This window comes from Vicugna pacos, chromosome 11, assembly GCF_048564905.1.
Source record: "Vicugna pacos chromosome 11, VicPac4, whole genome shotgun sequence".
NCBI lineage: Eukaryota > Metazoa > Chordata > Mammalia > Artiodactyla > Camelidae > Vicugna > Vicugna pacos.
In genome coordinates, this window is record NC_132997.1 from 70297868 (window position 1) to 70313615 (window position 15748).

The 15748-nt window shown below is 34.4% G+C and overlaps 2 protein-coding genes across 3 annotated transcripts in view; one reads left to right on the plus strand and one right to left on the minus strand.

Annotated features, from left to right (window-relative positions):
- Positions 1–15748, minus strand: part of FGFBP3 (fibroblast growth factor binding protein 3) — a 109610-nt gene that overhangs the window by 17743 nt on the left and 76119 nt on the right. The gene's annotated exons all lie outside the window — the stretch shown is intronic.
- The window catches only part of BTAF1 (B-TFIID TATA-box binding protein associated factor 1), a 73716-nt gene that overhangs the window by 5412 nt on the left and 52556 nt on the right, over positions 1–15748 (plus strand). For both annotated transcript variants that reach the window (XM_006211040.3, XM_072971600.1), the window contains exons 2-4: positions 6135–6258; positions 9720–9834; positions 11372–11518. In XM_006211040.3, coding sequence (XP_006211102.2) covers positions 6135–6258; positions 9720–9834; positions 11372–11518 — 386 coding nt within the window. The remainder of the gene's footprint in view (positions 1–6134; positions 6259–9719; positions 9835–11371; positions 11519–15748) is intronic.

Genomic DNA, 15748 nt, shown 5'->3' on the forward strand with positions numbered 1-15748 from the left:
AACTTCAAATAGTAAATGTAAAAAAAAAGTATGACAAAATGAACAGACTTGACTGATCATTCCCATTTAGTTAAGATTACAAAGCCATCCTTGTGAAGTATTATGAGTTGACCTTCCACAATTTTTCAGTGACTGAATTCTGAGAATGTTGAGATTGGATGTAGATTGAGGAAGTTATGTGTTTCCTTTTTTTTTAAATTCTTAAATGGCTTAGGAGTGGAAGTGCAGTATATATTAATTAGTGATGAAATAGTAATCTAAGACATGTTTTATAGTTTAAAATGCATATGGTTTTCTTTTTTTATTTTTACTCTGAATTGTCATAATACAGACAACTGAAGAGGAGTTAGATCTCAGCTGCCAGCATAACCTTTACAGACTCCCATGTACTATTTCCTTCTTTTAGGCAGTCTTTAGAGCAGTTTTCTGAAATCACAGATTGGTAAAATAAAAACGAATCATGTCATGTAGTTATTTCTGAGTTAAAATCCAAATTGAAAATAGGCCAGATTGTCATCATGAGTAGATTCATAACCGGTGGATATTGTCAAATATACTTGCTTTATGTTTTTTAAAATTTATTCTTCTGGAGTCTTTGGTACCTTCCATTCAGCTTGACATCTGTTACCTCTTTTTCCTCCATCTGTATCCCTTCAGAGAATGAAGAATGATATTTTTATTCTATTAGCCATTCTGCAAGAGAAGGTTTAGCCAAAAGAAGTATCGTGGTAGGTACTGTGTTCCCTCAATCAGCCCTTCTTTTAACTTCCTTTCTCTTCTAAGCACCTAGCTTCCTTCAGACCTCTCCCTCATCGAGGGCCCTGTCTGCCCTCTAACATAACACTGACCCTGTCTCTTGCCCTTTCTCCCTCTCCCACCAGTTCATTATACCAGCCTTTTTCATTCTGACCTGGCCCTGATGCTTACTCTGTTTGCCTCATAGCTGGCTCTCCTAGGGTAGTAGGGCAGACTGCCCTCCTGTGAGATCCCGGTATGCTCATCCCTTTGTTCTTCTTTTTTGTGGCATCTAGTCTCCTGTCCTGGAAAGAGGAATGAACTCCAAAAGGAGCTTTGAGTCGAGAGGACCAAAGAAGCATTCTTGTATCCCCATTCCTCTATTCAGGGAGGCAAGTTTGGCTACCAGAAAGGTGGGAGATGTGAAAATATATAGGCCTGGAATTGGATGAGAGAGTGAGCTGATCTGCTCCCCTCAGGCAGGTGGCATTGGATAAAAGGCTTTGAAGAAAGGAGAGGTAGGAGGAACTGTGTGTCTGTGAGATAGGGTCAGTGTTAAGTTAGAGAGGAGTCAGAGGTCCTTGAGTAGGAGTGTGGTCCTAATGAAGCTGGATAGCAGAGGGCTAAAGGAAAGTTTAGGAAGGGTGGAAATTACTGAAGGAATGCAATGCCTACTGCATGGTCTTTTTCAGCTTGCTGTTTGGAGTACACATCACTGCCTTGATGTTCATATTGCTAAGGTACTGCTGTGCTGATCTTTTCACTTACTGAAATCTTGCCTTACCGTCACTTGTGTTATTTTTATAACTTGTTTTTATGTAATATAGCTATGACAGATTAAGGATGTTTCTCGAAGTAAAAAAAAATTATAGTACATTTTTGCTTAAAAATGGTGCTTAAACTTGTCCCCAGGAAACTTGAACTTTTCTTTATAATTTTAATTACAGTAAATATCAGTTACTCAACAAATATTTGAATACTGTGCAAAGAAACTGTGCCAAGTATTTGGGGGACAAAAAGAAGAAGGTGAAGCCTAATGGGGAGCCTAAAACTTCATGTGACAAATTAATGTAAGAGATGCCACAGAAATGCAAAATAAATGCCAGAATGATTATTCAAGATAAGAATTCCTGTGCATTTCAGAAGGGAAAGTAATTGTGTCATAGTCTGAGATGGTTTCAGGAAGGAAAGGTCTTGAATTGAATCATGGTAAGTGGGAGCTAGCTGAAGAATTGGACCAAGCAAAGTAGAGGAAAAGTGTAGACAAAATTGTAGAAACCAAAATGGCCCATGTTGGGAGATTTTTGTTTGTTTTTAATTACTGTCTGGTAGGTAAGGATGAGCCATTGAAAGTTTTAGAGTAAGATAGTAATTTGGTCAAAGAAGTAAAGGAAGCTTTAGGAAGTAAATTTAGCAATGAGATCACATTACTATGGAGTTACGCTCATCAGGCAGTTAAAGGTGTGGCACTAGAGCTCCTGGTTGGGCTAGATTTGTGGATTATTTGCACTGTGTTATATTTTGAACAAATTACAGTGTCCTGTGGGAGAAATTGGTGAGCAATGAGCAGCCAAGGATTGAATCTGGGAGAGTGTTCTCATTAAGAATAGTAAGAGTAGGGAAACCAAGGAAAGAATTAGGTGTTCAGAGAATGTGGTAATATGTTGTGAATTTAGGAAGGAAAGCATTTTAAAAGTAAGGATCTTGCTGAAATCAGATGTCACAGAGGCGTCAAGAAAATTGGATTTACAAAAAAAAATTGGATTTGGTGTTTAGGAGTTCATTAGTGACTCTCAGGTGTGCTGTTTTGGTAGTAGAGAAGGCAGTAAACATGATTTGCAGAGATTAAATTGTGTATGGTGAGGAAATTAAAAAAGTGATTTTAAACACTCAAGATGCTTGGCAGTAAAAGGAGTGTTCTAGAAGATGGAGGTCAAGCAGTTTATCCTCTTGTTAAAGACAGATCTCTGCATATTTGAAGATGGAAGTAAACAGGTTAATCAGGCAGTGGTTTAAGATATTGGAGAAAGGTTAATTGAATGAGGGTAGAAGGGGATGGTATCTAGAAAATAGTGGGACATTATCTAAATCTTGAAGAAGAGTGAGGCTATCTTTTCATCTGAAATTGAAAGAGAGGATAAGTGTAAAGACTTTCAGAGTTAATAAGGAGGGAATGACATAGTTTATGTTCCATAACATAGAGATCTCCTCAGTCCATTTCTTTTTTGCTTTTTTTTTTTTTTCCAGTCCATTTCTTTAAAGGAATAGGGGATGGCAGTTGGGGCTTGAGGAAAGTGGAAATGATTGGGAAAAACTTGGAAAACTGTCAGTTTTATTTTAGTTGTTTACACATGAATTTATAAGCAGGTTAGTATTGTCACTTCCTTAGAGCGTTCATTTTGCAGCCAGCTTTGCTTTTAGTCACAAAAACAGAAACTCCATTATTAAAAAGGAATTACGAAGTAGTTGAAATTTTCCAGAGGTGCAGTGTAAGGAACTTTGCATCAAATAAATCAAAGATATAACAAACATTATGGTATATAAGGGGGAGAGAAAACTATTTTAAAAAGCTGCAATGGTGTGAAGCTGTAAAATATGGCTAAATTATACAATTTTACCCTATAAAATAAGAGGTTAAGTGAAGTTAAGTGAGCTTCTCTAAGTCTTCCAATAAGTGACACAAGTAGTGCTTTTTAAAGCTCTTCTAATTTCCAGGTAGTATGTTTCCCATTTTATCACTGTTTTCCTATAGGAAAGTCCTGGATTTATGTGATCTGTACACACATAAGAGAGCCTGATATTGTTATAGAGAATACATGCCTCGTATACAAATATATCTACTGTTGCGTAAATTTGACCTGACATATTTTCTATAATAAAACATTTAATTTTTGATAGTTTTTGCCTGCCATAGAATATAGATTTAAAATGAGTATTTGTTTTGATACTTTTATAGATATTTAAAATTTCTTTTTGCTAATTTCATTGAGCACAAGCATTCAAAATCAGAGTCATGGCAATATGCATAGAGAGTTTTTAGGAACTTTAACATCACAGTTTTAAAAATGTGAAAATAAGTCAAAGGGCATTCTGAGAGTTATGTATGGGATGGATGAGGGAAATCATTTTGTGGGGAATGGGTTTGGGGTCTGACGTAGTCTTAGAACTTTTAAGAACACCAACTGTCAGAAAAAGATTTTTTCTCCCTTTTGTCCCACTTTATCTTAGTCACTGTTGTTCACCAAATCCTATAGCAAAGCCTGAAGGGTGAATAGGTAAAGACAAGTATTTAGATGGCCTTGAATGAAAAAGGAGAAATACTGTGTCATAAGGTGGGATGTATTGCACACACTGTATGTATAAAAAAATTAATCTTTTTGCATGTCTTATAGAAATTAATTTCTTTATAAACACTGTGTGCCTTTAAAGTATATTGGAAGCAAAAACTTATATTACTCTTTTTTTTCTTTGTGTTGCTGGCTTTAGTTGCCTCAGATATTTTTCTTGAATGTCCTTCTTACATACCCTTAACTATAAAATTTGAATCTTGCTCTTAGTGTTTTTTTCTGAAGCAGTTGAAAAGTTTTCATTGTATCCTTAGTCTTCATGACTGAAAAAGTTCTATTTTAGCTATTTTTTTTACCAGTTACAATGATTTTTCTGCTTTATTAGTGACTAGATACCACCAAAAGAAAAAGAAAAAAGAAAAAACCCTGCCTATTTCATTTGTGCCTTATAGCTTTATATTATAAAAAGCTTTTAGAAGCTTTGCCTTTTAACTTTTAAGCCCTTTGGGAAAAGAAAAATCATCCCAGAAGTAAAATATGAGCCTCTTTGCAGTTTATTAATGCTTAATGCTCATGCTTAACTTTGGAACCTTGCTTGCCTTCTTTTCCTCACTGGATGAGATTGGAAGGTGTACTCTCTAAATCTCCCCTGGTATAGGATTGGGCACAGTTAATATAGCCTTGCCTCTTTTCACCCTTCATCTTGTTTAAAAAGTCCCAATTTATTCCACATGTGAAGCCACCTTCCTTTCATTACCTGTGGCATTCATTTGCCTCATTGAGCCTGATTAGTAGTGTGGTGGAAGGACTAGCCCTGTATGATAGGTGGACAGCTAGTGGCAATTGCTTGTTACTGTGCCTTCTAAAAATCTTAGGATTTTCCTATATCCCAGAAACAAAGTGACACAATTTTCCATATCTCCCCACTTATTCCAGGTATAAGGCATTGTGATTTTATTCCAAACTATTTGTTGGCTAAGTGACTGGGATTTGAACCATGTGTTATGGCTCTGGTATTTGTTCCATTATGCTCCTTGCCTTTATGAACTCTTTCCTCAGAGATCTTACTGCCCTATCTTTACAAATGTCTCATATGCCTTTAGTCTCAACTTTCTCGTGAACATCAGATCTCTTTTCCAACTATCCTTTTTGATCTCTCCCAGCTCTCCTGTTCCTGCCACTGATAAACTTACTATCTTTTCCCAGTAACATTTCCTCCAGTTCTTCCCACTTATTTTAAAGACATTTTCTAAGATTCAGAGTCTCAGAACCCTTTCATTTCCTTGACATTTTAATTGAATTACTATACCATGGTGTTTTACTTCTGTAGCATTTCTCCCAACTTCTTTCTAGTCTTATTGCCATGATTGTATAGTTCAGGTCTGTGCTTTTAGCCTAAAATTCTCTAAAAGCTTACCTCCATTTTACTTCAGGCTTCACACTGCTTCCAGACTAATCTCCCTAAAGCATAGCTCCAGTCCCATCACTTTCTTATCCCAAGACTTTCAGGGCTGAACTATAATTCAGAGGTCTCCACAGTAGGGCTTTAACTATTTTTGCGGTTGTATCTTCCACGTTTCTGAAGTGTACCCTCAATTACAACCAGGCTGTGTTACTCACTTCCCTAAATATAGTCTCCCTTTCCTTATTGCTGTGCTTTCTTATTTCCTCTTCCAGATATTTCTCCTCTCTTCTCTTTTACCACCGCATCTCCACTAGTGGAGTATTGAAATCTTTTTCTGCCATTAAGGTCCAGCTCACACACTATTTCTTTCAGGAAGCCTCCTTAGTATTTCACATTTGGAGATGTAGCATTTGCTGCCTTCATTCCTATTCCTTGAAATACTTCGTTCTTCTTTTCTGACATGTATCTTATACATGTATATACATGTATGATACATATATTGTATCTTATATTCTAATTATATGTGTACTTGCCTTACCCAGTCACTGCACCCCCATGACAGTTTCCTTGAAAGTAGAGATTAGATGCCCTCCTGCGACCCTAGCATAAATCTCTGTTCATAGATGCTGAATACATAAATTTACTGACTCATACTTATACATATGAGGAAACACATTTCAGAATAACTTTTATTTTTGTTATTTTAGGCTTGACCGTCTTTTTATCCTACTGGATACTGGCACTACTCCAGTTACAAGAAAAGCTGCTGCACAGCAACTTGGAGAAGTGGTGAAGCTTCATCCCCATGAACTAAATAATCTCTTATCTAAAGTAAGAATTCTTTTTTTTTTCTTTTAGTATAATATAATTGTAGAAATTTGTCCATGGATAAGAACATAAGAATAGAGAAAGAAATTGTGTTATTATTGGCAATTTGTAGTCTTCAGATTCCATTAAGTATCTCAGTATTTCTTCAAATATTTAAATTTTTTTGCCATTTTAAATTTTTGTTTGTCATAAGCTTTAAAATACTTTGTTTTTTGCATCAAGTTTAATAGTTTAATGGATTTGACAACATAGAACCTTTGGCCTGTGGCACATACTTAAATCTGATTCAATTTGGTCATGAACTAAGTTGTTAATCTTGTTTGTTAGTGGTCTGACTTGTTCTTAGCAAATAATAATTATATCACAGTTGGTAGTCTTCAAATGGATAAGTACTTATGGACAGTGGTGGAAATAGATGAGAAACTGGTTGTCATTACTTTCTTAGTTATCAGCTGTTTGAAAGTGGAGGCTTTCTGCTTTGATGGATCAGTGTCTTCATAATCCTAGCCCATGTTCTTTCCTTAAGCAATGACTTTTTTTTTTTCTCTGAACTCTGTGGGCTTGTACAAGTGTGACTATGATAATAAGCAGCAAATTCCATGTATTTAATTCTCTGGCATGCAAAGTAAAAACAGGAGTGTTCTGTATGTGTGTTGGGGGTGGGAGGAGGTGGCTAGAGGATAGGGTGGGGAACAATATGATAGCCCAGACCCAGTTGGAAGACCCAAGATACCTCTTCCCACCGGTCTTATCCCGTCCTTTCACTCTGATTTGCCCCTTCCTGATTCCTGTGAGTAGGAGTTCTAAGCCCTTAGTCAGCATATACAGATCTCCACTCTTTTGTTCCTACCATAAGGGCTGACGTAACAGTGACTCTTTCCAACATGCTTCCCACTTAGATACTATCAGAACTTCCTAATCAAGGTATAGATGAAGAAACTGATTTGACATCTATAGGCTCCATGTTCTCAGAATGGAGAAGGATGCATATTAGATAATACTGAACTCATGTGTAAGATGTGGGGATAGAGAGCATACCCATTTCTTCTCATCCCAAGGGAAGAGGTGGAGGGCTCAATGAGCCGAAACTAAGAATGAACAAGATTAACCTGTGCTGAACTGAGAAAAGGTTTCCAGGATTCCAAGTGAGGTTCTGGTCTTCATAGCTCAGACCCCAGCATATGGCTGCCATTAGATAATTCCAAAAGAGGCAGAGTTTGTTTTTAGCACCTTCTCACCACCTATTCCCTCTGCCCTCAGTGTTTTCCTGTTGCCATTTGGTTTTATTTTTTTAAACAGCTTTTTTGAAATGTAATTTACATACCATACTATTCACCCAGGTAAAGTGTGCAATTCAGTGATTTTTAGTATATTTAAAAATGTGTGCAACCATCATCACAATCTAATTTTAAAACGTATCTTCTCAGGAAGTCCTATTAGTAGTCACTCTCCATCACTCCTCCCATGTCTAGTCCTACGTAACCACTAATCTCTTTGCTTTATTTTGAACATTTTATGTAAATGTATTACCTTTCGTGTTTGGTTTTTTCACTTAAAATGTATTTTCAGGTTTCTTTTGTATTGTAGCATGTTTCATTACTTCATTCTTTTTTATTGCCACATTATTCTATTGTATGGCTATGGATATTCTGTATCTTATTTATCTGTTCAGTTGATGGGCATTTGGGTTGTTTCCACTTTTTGGCCTATAATGCTGCTATGAAAATTTGTGTACAAGTTTTTTGTGGATGTATGTTTTCATACATGGGTGTATAGAAGAGAGCAGAATTGCTGGGTCATACGGTAAATATGTTTACTTTATGAGGAACTGCCACATTGCTTTCCAGATTGGCTCCACCATACTACATTCCCAGTAGCGCTGTATGAGAGATCTGATTTCTTCACATTCTTGTCAACACTTAGGATTAACTGACTTTGATTATATCCACATCAGTGAATGTAAAGTGATATTGTAGTTTTGATTTGCATTTTCCTGATGGCTAATGATGTTGAACATCTTTTTATGTGTTTATCAACCATTTCTATATCTCCTTTGGAGATCTGTCTAATCAGATACTTTGCCCATTTTGAAGTGGAATATTTGTACTTTTATTAATGAATTGTAAGAGTTCTGTATATTTTAGTTACAAGCCCTTTATCAGGTACGGGATTAGCAGATATGTTCTTGTAATCTACGGGTTGTCTTTTTACTTAATGATATCCTTTGGAGCACAAAAGTTATTAATTTTGATTAAGTCAAATTTACCTTTTTTTTTTTTAAAAAAACACATCATTTGTGCTCTTAGGATCATATCTAAGAAACCCTGCCTAACCCAAGGTTACAAAGATTTATCCATGTGTTTTCTTCTAATACTTTTATAGTTTTAGCTCTTATTTTTAGGCTTATGGTCTATTTTGAGTTAATTTTTGTGTATGGTGTGAGGTAGGGATTTTAAATCATTATTTTGTTGCTCCAGCACCATTTGTTGAAAAAAAAAAAACCCTTCTTTCTCCATCGAATTGTCGTGGCACTCTTGTCAAAAATCAGTTGATCCTAGATACATAGTACTATTTCTGGACTCTAAATTCTTTTCCATTGATCCTTTATCTGTCCTTTTCCCAGTACCACACTGTCTTGATTATTGTTGCTTTGTAGTAAGTTTTCAGATCAAGAAGTTTGAGTTTGCCAATTTTATTATTCATTTTCAAGATTATTTTCTTAATTCTGGGTCCCTTACATTTCCACATACATTTTACAATCACCTTGTCCATTTCTGCAAAAAAAAAAAAAAACCAGCTGGGTTTTGATAGAAATTGTATTGAGTCTGTAGATCAATTTAGGGAGTATTACTATTTTAACAGTATTAAGTCTTCCAATCCATGGACGTGAGGTGTCTTTCTATTTATTTAGGTCTTATTTAATTTCTTGCAACAATATTTTGAATTTTTTGTAGTCTTCAGTATACAAGTCTTGTCCTTCTTTTGCTCAATTTATTCTTAGTATTTTATACTTTTTGATACTATTATAGATGGGATAGTTTTCTTAATTTCATTTTCAGATTGTTGAAAGTGTATAGAAATACGGTTGATTTTTGTTTATTGATCTTACATCTTGCTATCTTGCTGAATTCATTTATCTTTTCTGCTAGTCTTTATAACTCTTTGCATTTTGTAATGGAACTTAATGAATAATATACCCTTTGTATGTTAAAAGCTATGTTATTTTTAAAATGTACTTAAGAATTCTTTTATTAAAATTTCCTAGTTCCTTTTTTTAAAGTGTAGTAATTTCCTGTGAATGATAAATCTTATAAATGATTTTAGTAATTCCAAAATGTTTTATATAAATCTGAGGGCTGCTACATTAAAAGTTAATAACAAGTGAATTGGTGTTTCTCTGTTCTGGCCACCTTGAACAAACAATATTTTTGGGTTTATAACTATTTTATTTTGTAACTTTTAAGGTGTTGATATATTTAAGGAGTACAAATTGGGATACTCGGATTGCAGCAGGACAAGCTGTTGAAGCTATAGTGAAAAATGTACCTGAGTGGAATCCAGTGCCAAGAACCAGACAAGGTGCTTTTAAGTGGAAAAAGTAGTTTGCAGTAAAAATCTAATTATAGAATTAACTATTCTTTGCATTTTAATTTTTAATAATTTCACTTTTAATTTAAAGGCTTTATTTTCATGCTTTGTTAGGAAATGACATTGAATAAGGTGATTTTCACTATTTAAAAAAATACTAGACAAACAATGTTTACATAAATATTTTAAATTATTAATTCTACAGTGTACTTGATTTACAGAGATGATGACGTCCCTCAAGGATTTATGTCTTAAAAAATAATACAATATAAACATTTGAAATAGTCTATTTTTTCTTATTACTGGGTGAATAATAGTGTAATTATTTACTAAATTTAAGCACAAGTATGTGTGGATATTTGGAGGGGTAAGTCTTTAGTTTTTTATGTGTCTTTGAGATGTGGAAATTATTTGTTTTCTGACTGCCTGTTCTTTATGGCATTCAAAAATGAATGTACGCTTTTCTAAATTTATAAAGGTATACATGTTAATTAAGTGAGAATTTAATATGGTGCAACTGCATTTCATTTTCAAGTCACTTTCATAATATCACTTTAAATCATATGTCTAAAAGTTTTGCTTTAATTTGCTGGCACTTCTTTTGAGTGATTGTGTTGTCTTCTCTCACCAAAAGAAATATATAACTAGAAGAAGTTATAACTTGTTTTAGAAAAGACTCTTTTCTTTTCCAGCTTATTACCCCTGGTTTTTTTGATATATAGAGATACTCAGACTCAGATTCTTTTTAAAAATAACTTTAAATTAGTTACACTACCATTAAATTTAATAGTAATTAAGGTTACTAATATTAGAAGACTTTAAGATATTCATAGCAGTTCCTTTTAAGTTTCACAATTATGCTTTAGTTTACAGATGAATTATATGCAAATGCCAACTAAACAAACCATTAAGTCGGTGAATAGTTACAATATATTTTAAAATTTACAATGGCATAACCTTTTTTGGAGGAATACAGAACATTATGTAGATATTTTTCAGTACCAGATGGATATATAATTCTAGCAATTTGCCAGGAGATTATAATTTGCTTATATTATGAGAAATGAGTCTTATTGAGTAAGTAGTTGCTTTGTGTCCTGGATGTTCCTCAGTTATAGGGAGGGATGGTTCTCACTAGTTTTATTAATGAATATATTCTTTTATCTTCCAATTTACCGTTACAGTAAACTACCTTGATACTTTTTAAGTGTTTAACAGTGGAGACAGCATGATATTTAACATATATATTTCAACATGGGGATGCATTTCTGTGTATAGCATCGTGCTTCCATAGTCAAAAAGTTACACATACACCCACTAATGTTCTGATAGTTTGTAGAAGGGGAGCCACCTACCAGTTTTTTCATAAGTAAGAACTGATCATAAGTAAGTCCACAGTAGCTTTTCTACTACCTCCATCTTTTACTTTTCTTAAAATATTACCCACCCACCTGAAGTAAGGCTATTTTCTTTCATTCTATACTTTTTGGCTATTTAATCAAATAAAATGTTTTTAAACCTCATCTAGAAACTCCTTCAGAAAGTGCTATGGAAGATTCATCTACTACAGATCGATTGAATTTTGACAGATTTGATATATGTAGATTGTTACAACATGGGGCATCACTTTTGGGATCTGCTGGTGCGGAATTTGAAGTACAAGATGAAAAGTCAGGTATGTAGTAGTCCTGTAGAAAAAAGTCTGAAATGTGTGTGTTCAAACCAATTTGTCAGTTGGTGTGCTGTGTTATCAGTCATGCAAAATCTAACGGATGTTGTGAAATGTAAATTCACTAGAGTTTGCTGTTGGAGGTAGAGGACATATGGGTGGGAAATGTAACCAGAAGCAATTTGTCTAAAGCTATCATATGAATATTTTTCTTCCTTTAATTGAATATGTACTTTATATATGCATCATTAATAGATACAAATTAATATTTCAGCATACCTATTCAAATTTCAGAGTCTCAGTATAGAAATTGTAAAGTGTTACCCAAGAGCTTCAGTTGAGTGGATTTTAAAAGCCAGGATTGGTACAGATTGTAGTAACGTTTTCACAATTCTGGAAATTTAAGAGGCTATGATAGTTTTCTTTTTATCATGTGTTTTCAATATTTAAATAATTAGATCTGCTTATGCTCTTGACCAAAACAAAAACTAAAAATGAAAAATAAATTTTGGATAGGTAATTGTCCCATTATCTTTAAACTTACAGAATCCATCTGGATATAAAATAAATGTTTTGGCCATTCAAGATTGATGCCTTGAGTGGAAAAAACCTTGATGTTTTTAATGGATTTCTGTAAGTAAATAAGTTGCTTTTTTGACTAAAACCAAAACAGAACAGTGTTTTGTTTTGTTGCTAATTAATCATTAGTCAAAGCATATCTATGTAGCTAAGTTAATGAAATGATATTCAAGTCGTACATCTTAAAAAGTCAAATACCTGTTTCCTCTTGCCTAATATACTTTCTGTTGAGAGATCTAGTTTAATTATTTATGGAGAGCCTTATAAGGGAGGAGAATTTGCTTAAGTTTCGGAAGAGCATAGTTTTTCTAATAAGGGAAATAGAAGTCTTCAAAACCTTGCCATTTTGAAAAAAAATAGTATCTCTGAAAAACAGTAAGTTTACTGATCTTACTAGTGTACCCATGGACATCATAAGAGATCACTGGCCCTTATCCAGGGATAAAAGTTAGTGTTACTTTTGTCACTTTAAACCAAAAGTGTGTTTGGGTCGTATCCTAGAGATTCTGATTTAATAGATCTGTGGAGAGCTCTGGGAAGTTACATATTAAAAGAAAAATCTCCACAGATGACTCTGATATGTAAGCAGGATTTGGAATTACAGTTTTTTGGAAACTCAGTTTTTAATGCTGGTAAGTCATAGCATACTGAAGAGTGCTCATTAAAACCCTCTAGTTAGGTTTTCTTTAAATGTCTGCTCCTCTGTGTTGGTCTCTACATATTTATGAATGACACATACATGATTAGCTTAGGTGCTGGCCTGAGTTTCCTTTGCAGTTGTGTTGGTTATTTTCCCCAATAGGACTTGTCCTGGAATGAGAGGACCAATTTTGGGCTCTTTGTAAGTGTACTGGACTTCTGATCCAGTAGTCTTCATTTTGGATGTCTGGCTTTTCCCTCTGAGTAGAGTAACCTTCAATTTTTTTTTCAACATAGCTTTAGAGAGATATAGTTCACATACCATACAGTTCACTCATTTTTAAAGTGTACATTTCTGTGGTTTTGAGTATATTGTATGTAGTCAATTTTAGAACATTATTACCTCAGGAAGAAATCCCGTATTCTTTAACTATCATCCTCCTAGTCCCCTACTTTCCTTTCTCTTCCCAGCCCTAGGCAACCACTAGTTTACTTCCCATCTCTATAGATTTGCCTATTATGGTCATTGCATAAAAATGGAATCCTACAGTATGTGGTCTTTTGTGATTAGCTTCTTTTCACTTAACTTTTCCAAGGTTTATCCATATTGTAGTATATATCAGTACTTTTTTCATTTTTTTCCTAATTAATGTTTATTACTGTTATAGGATGTATCAGTTTTTTAATTTTGATAGAATATAGGTAACATAAAATTTACTATCTTAACCATTTTTAAGTGTACAGTTCAGTAGTATTCAGTACATTCACATTGTTATGCAACCAGTCTCCAGAACTCTTCATCTTGCAAAACTGAAACTTTATACTCATTAAACAATTCCCATTCCTATCTCCCCCATCCTTGGCTATCACTATTTTACCTTTCGTCTTTATGAATTTGATGACTAGTTACTTCATATAAGTGAAATCATACAGTATTTGTCCTTTTGTGACTGATTCATTCCACTTAATGTAATCTCCTTTCATGTTTATCCATGTTGTTGTATGTGTTAAAATTTCCTTTTTAAGGCTGAGTAATACTCCAGTATATGTTTATATCACATCTGTTTTTCCATTCATCTGTCAGTGGACACTTGGGTTGCTTCTGCCTTTTGGTTATTGTGAATAATGCTGCTGTGAGCATGAGTGTACAAATATCTGTTCAATTCCTGCTTCCAGTTCTTTTGGATATATGCCCAGAAGTGGAAATATAGGATCATATGGTAATTCTACTTTTAATTTTTTTAAAACTACCATACCATTTTCTATAATGGCTGTATCATTTTACATTCTCACCATTAATGTATGAGGTTTCCAGTTTCTCCTCATCCTTGTCAACACCTCTTACTTCCTGGTTTTTTGGTAGTAGCCTAATTGATAGGTGTGAAGTTATTTCATTGTATGACCGAATAACATTCCACTGTATGGATATCATTTTGTTTATTCATTTTGTTTATTCATTGATCAGTTGAGGACATTTGAGTTCTTTCCTTTTGGCTATTACAAATAATTCTACAGTAAACATTTGTGTACAAATTTTTGTGTGAGTGTATGTTTTCATTTCTCCTATGTGGATACATAGAGTGGAATTGCTGGATCATACGGTAACTATGTTTTACCATTCGAGAAACTGCCAGACTGTTCTCCAAATGGTCTTCACCATTTCACATTCCTCTAGCAGAATACAAGGGTTCTGATTTCTCCATATCCTTGCCAACCCTTGTTATTAATTGACTTTGATTATATCCGTACTAGTGAGTGTGAAGTGATATCTGATTATAATTTTGATTTGTATTTTTCTGTTGATCATTCATGTTGAACATCTTTTCATGTGTTTATCAACCATTTGTGTATCTTCCTTGGTGAACTGTCTATTCAGACCCTTTGCCCATTTTTAAGTGGGATATTTGTTCTTTTGTTATTGAGTTGTAAGAGTTCTTTATGTAGTCTAGGTACAAACCTCTTACCTGCTTTGTGATTTACAAATATTTCTTCTCATTCTGTGCATTTTCTTTTCACTTTCTTGATGGTATCCTTTGAAGCATAAGGTTTTAATTTTGATGAAATCTAATTTATCTTTTTCTTTTGATGTCATATATAAGAAGCTATTGCAAAATCTAAGGCCATTTACCCTTGTGTTTTCTCTTAAGAGTTTCATAGCTTTAACTCTTATTATAGGTATTTAATCTGTTTTGAGTTCGTTTTTGTATGTGCTGTGAGGTAAAGTGTCCAGCGTCATTCTTTTCTTTATATGTGGCTATCTTGTTATCTCAATACTATTTGTTGAAAAGACTCTTCTTTCCCCACTGAATTGTCTTTACATCCTTGTTGAAAACCAGTTGGCTGTAGACATACAGTTTTATCCCATTGATGTCTGTCTTTTGCCATTACCTCATTGTCTTGATCACCATTGCTTTCTGGTGATTTTTAAAATCAAGAAGCATGAGTCTCTAACTTTGTTGTTCTTTTTCAGGGATATTTTAGATATGCTGGGTCTCTTTCATTTCTGTATGAACTTTAGGGTCAGTTTGTCAATGTCTGCAAAAAGCCAGCCAGTGATTTGACAGGAATTACATTGAATCTGGGTTTTCTCTATCTTCCAGTGGCTGTAGTGATACCTGACTTTCTTCCTTCTAGTTCTTCAAGTCAGATAGATTGGATTTTTATCCAACTTCGAAATGTAGGGCCTGACTGCTCTACATACCATAGACTGGATCTACCTTTAGGCTAAAAAGCTTCAAAAATGGGAAACTCACTTAGTGCCATGCCCTTCTTCCAGATATTGATACCTCCCCCAAGTAAATGCCTATTTTTGTTTTCTTTCAGTGCCTGCAGGTAGTTGCTTTCTATATTTGAGCTAGAGTCTGTTACCTGTGGAGGGTTAGTCATCAGTGAGAACTTACTCAGCCATTATTAGAAGCGTGTTGTTGTTCTTATTGTTAGTGGAGGTACTGGGGATTGAACCCAGGACCTCGGGCATGCTAAGCATGCACTCTTATCACCGAGTCATTATTGTTTTTA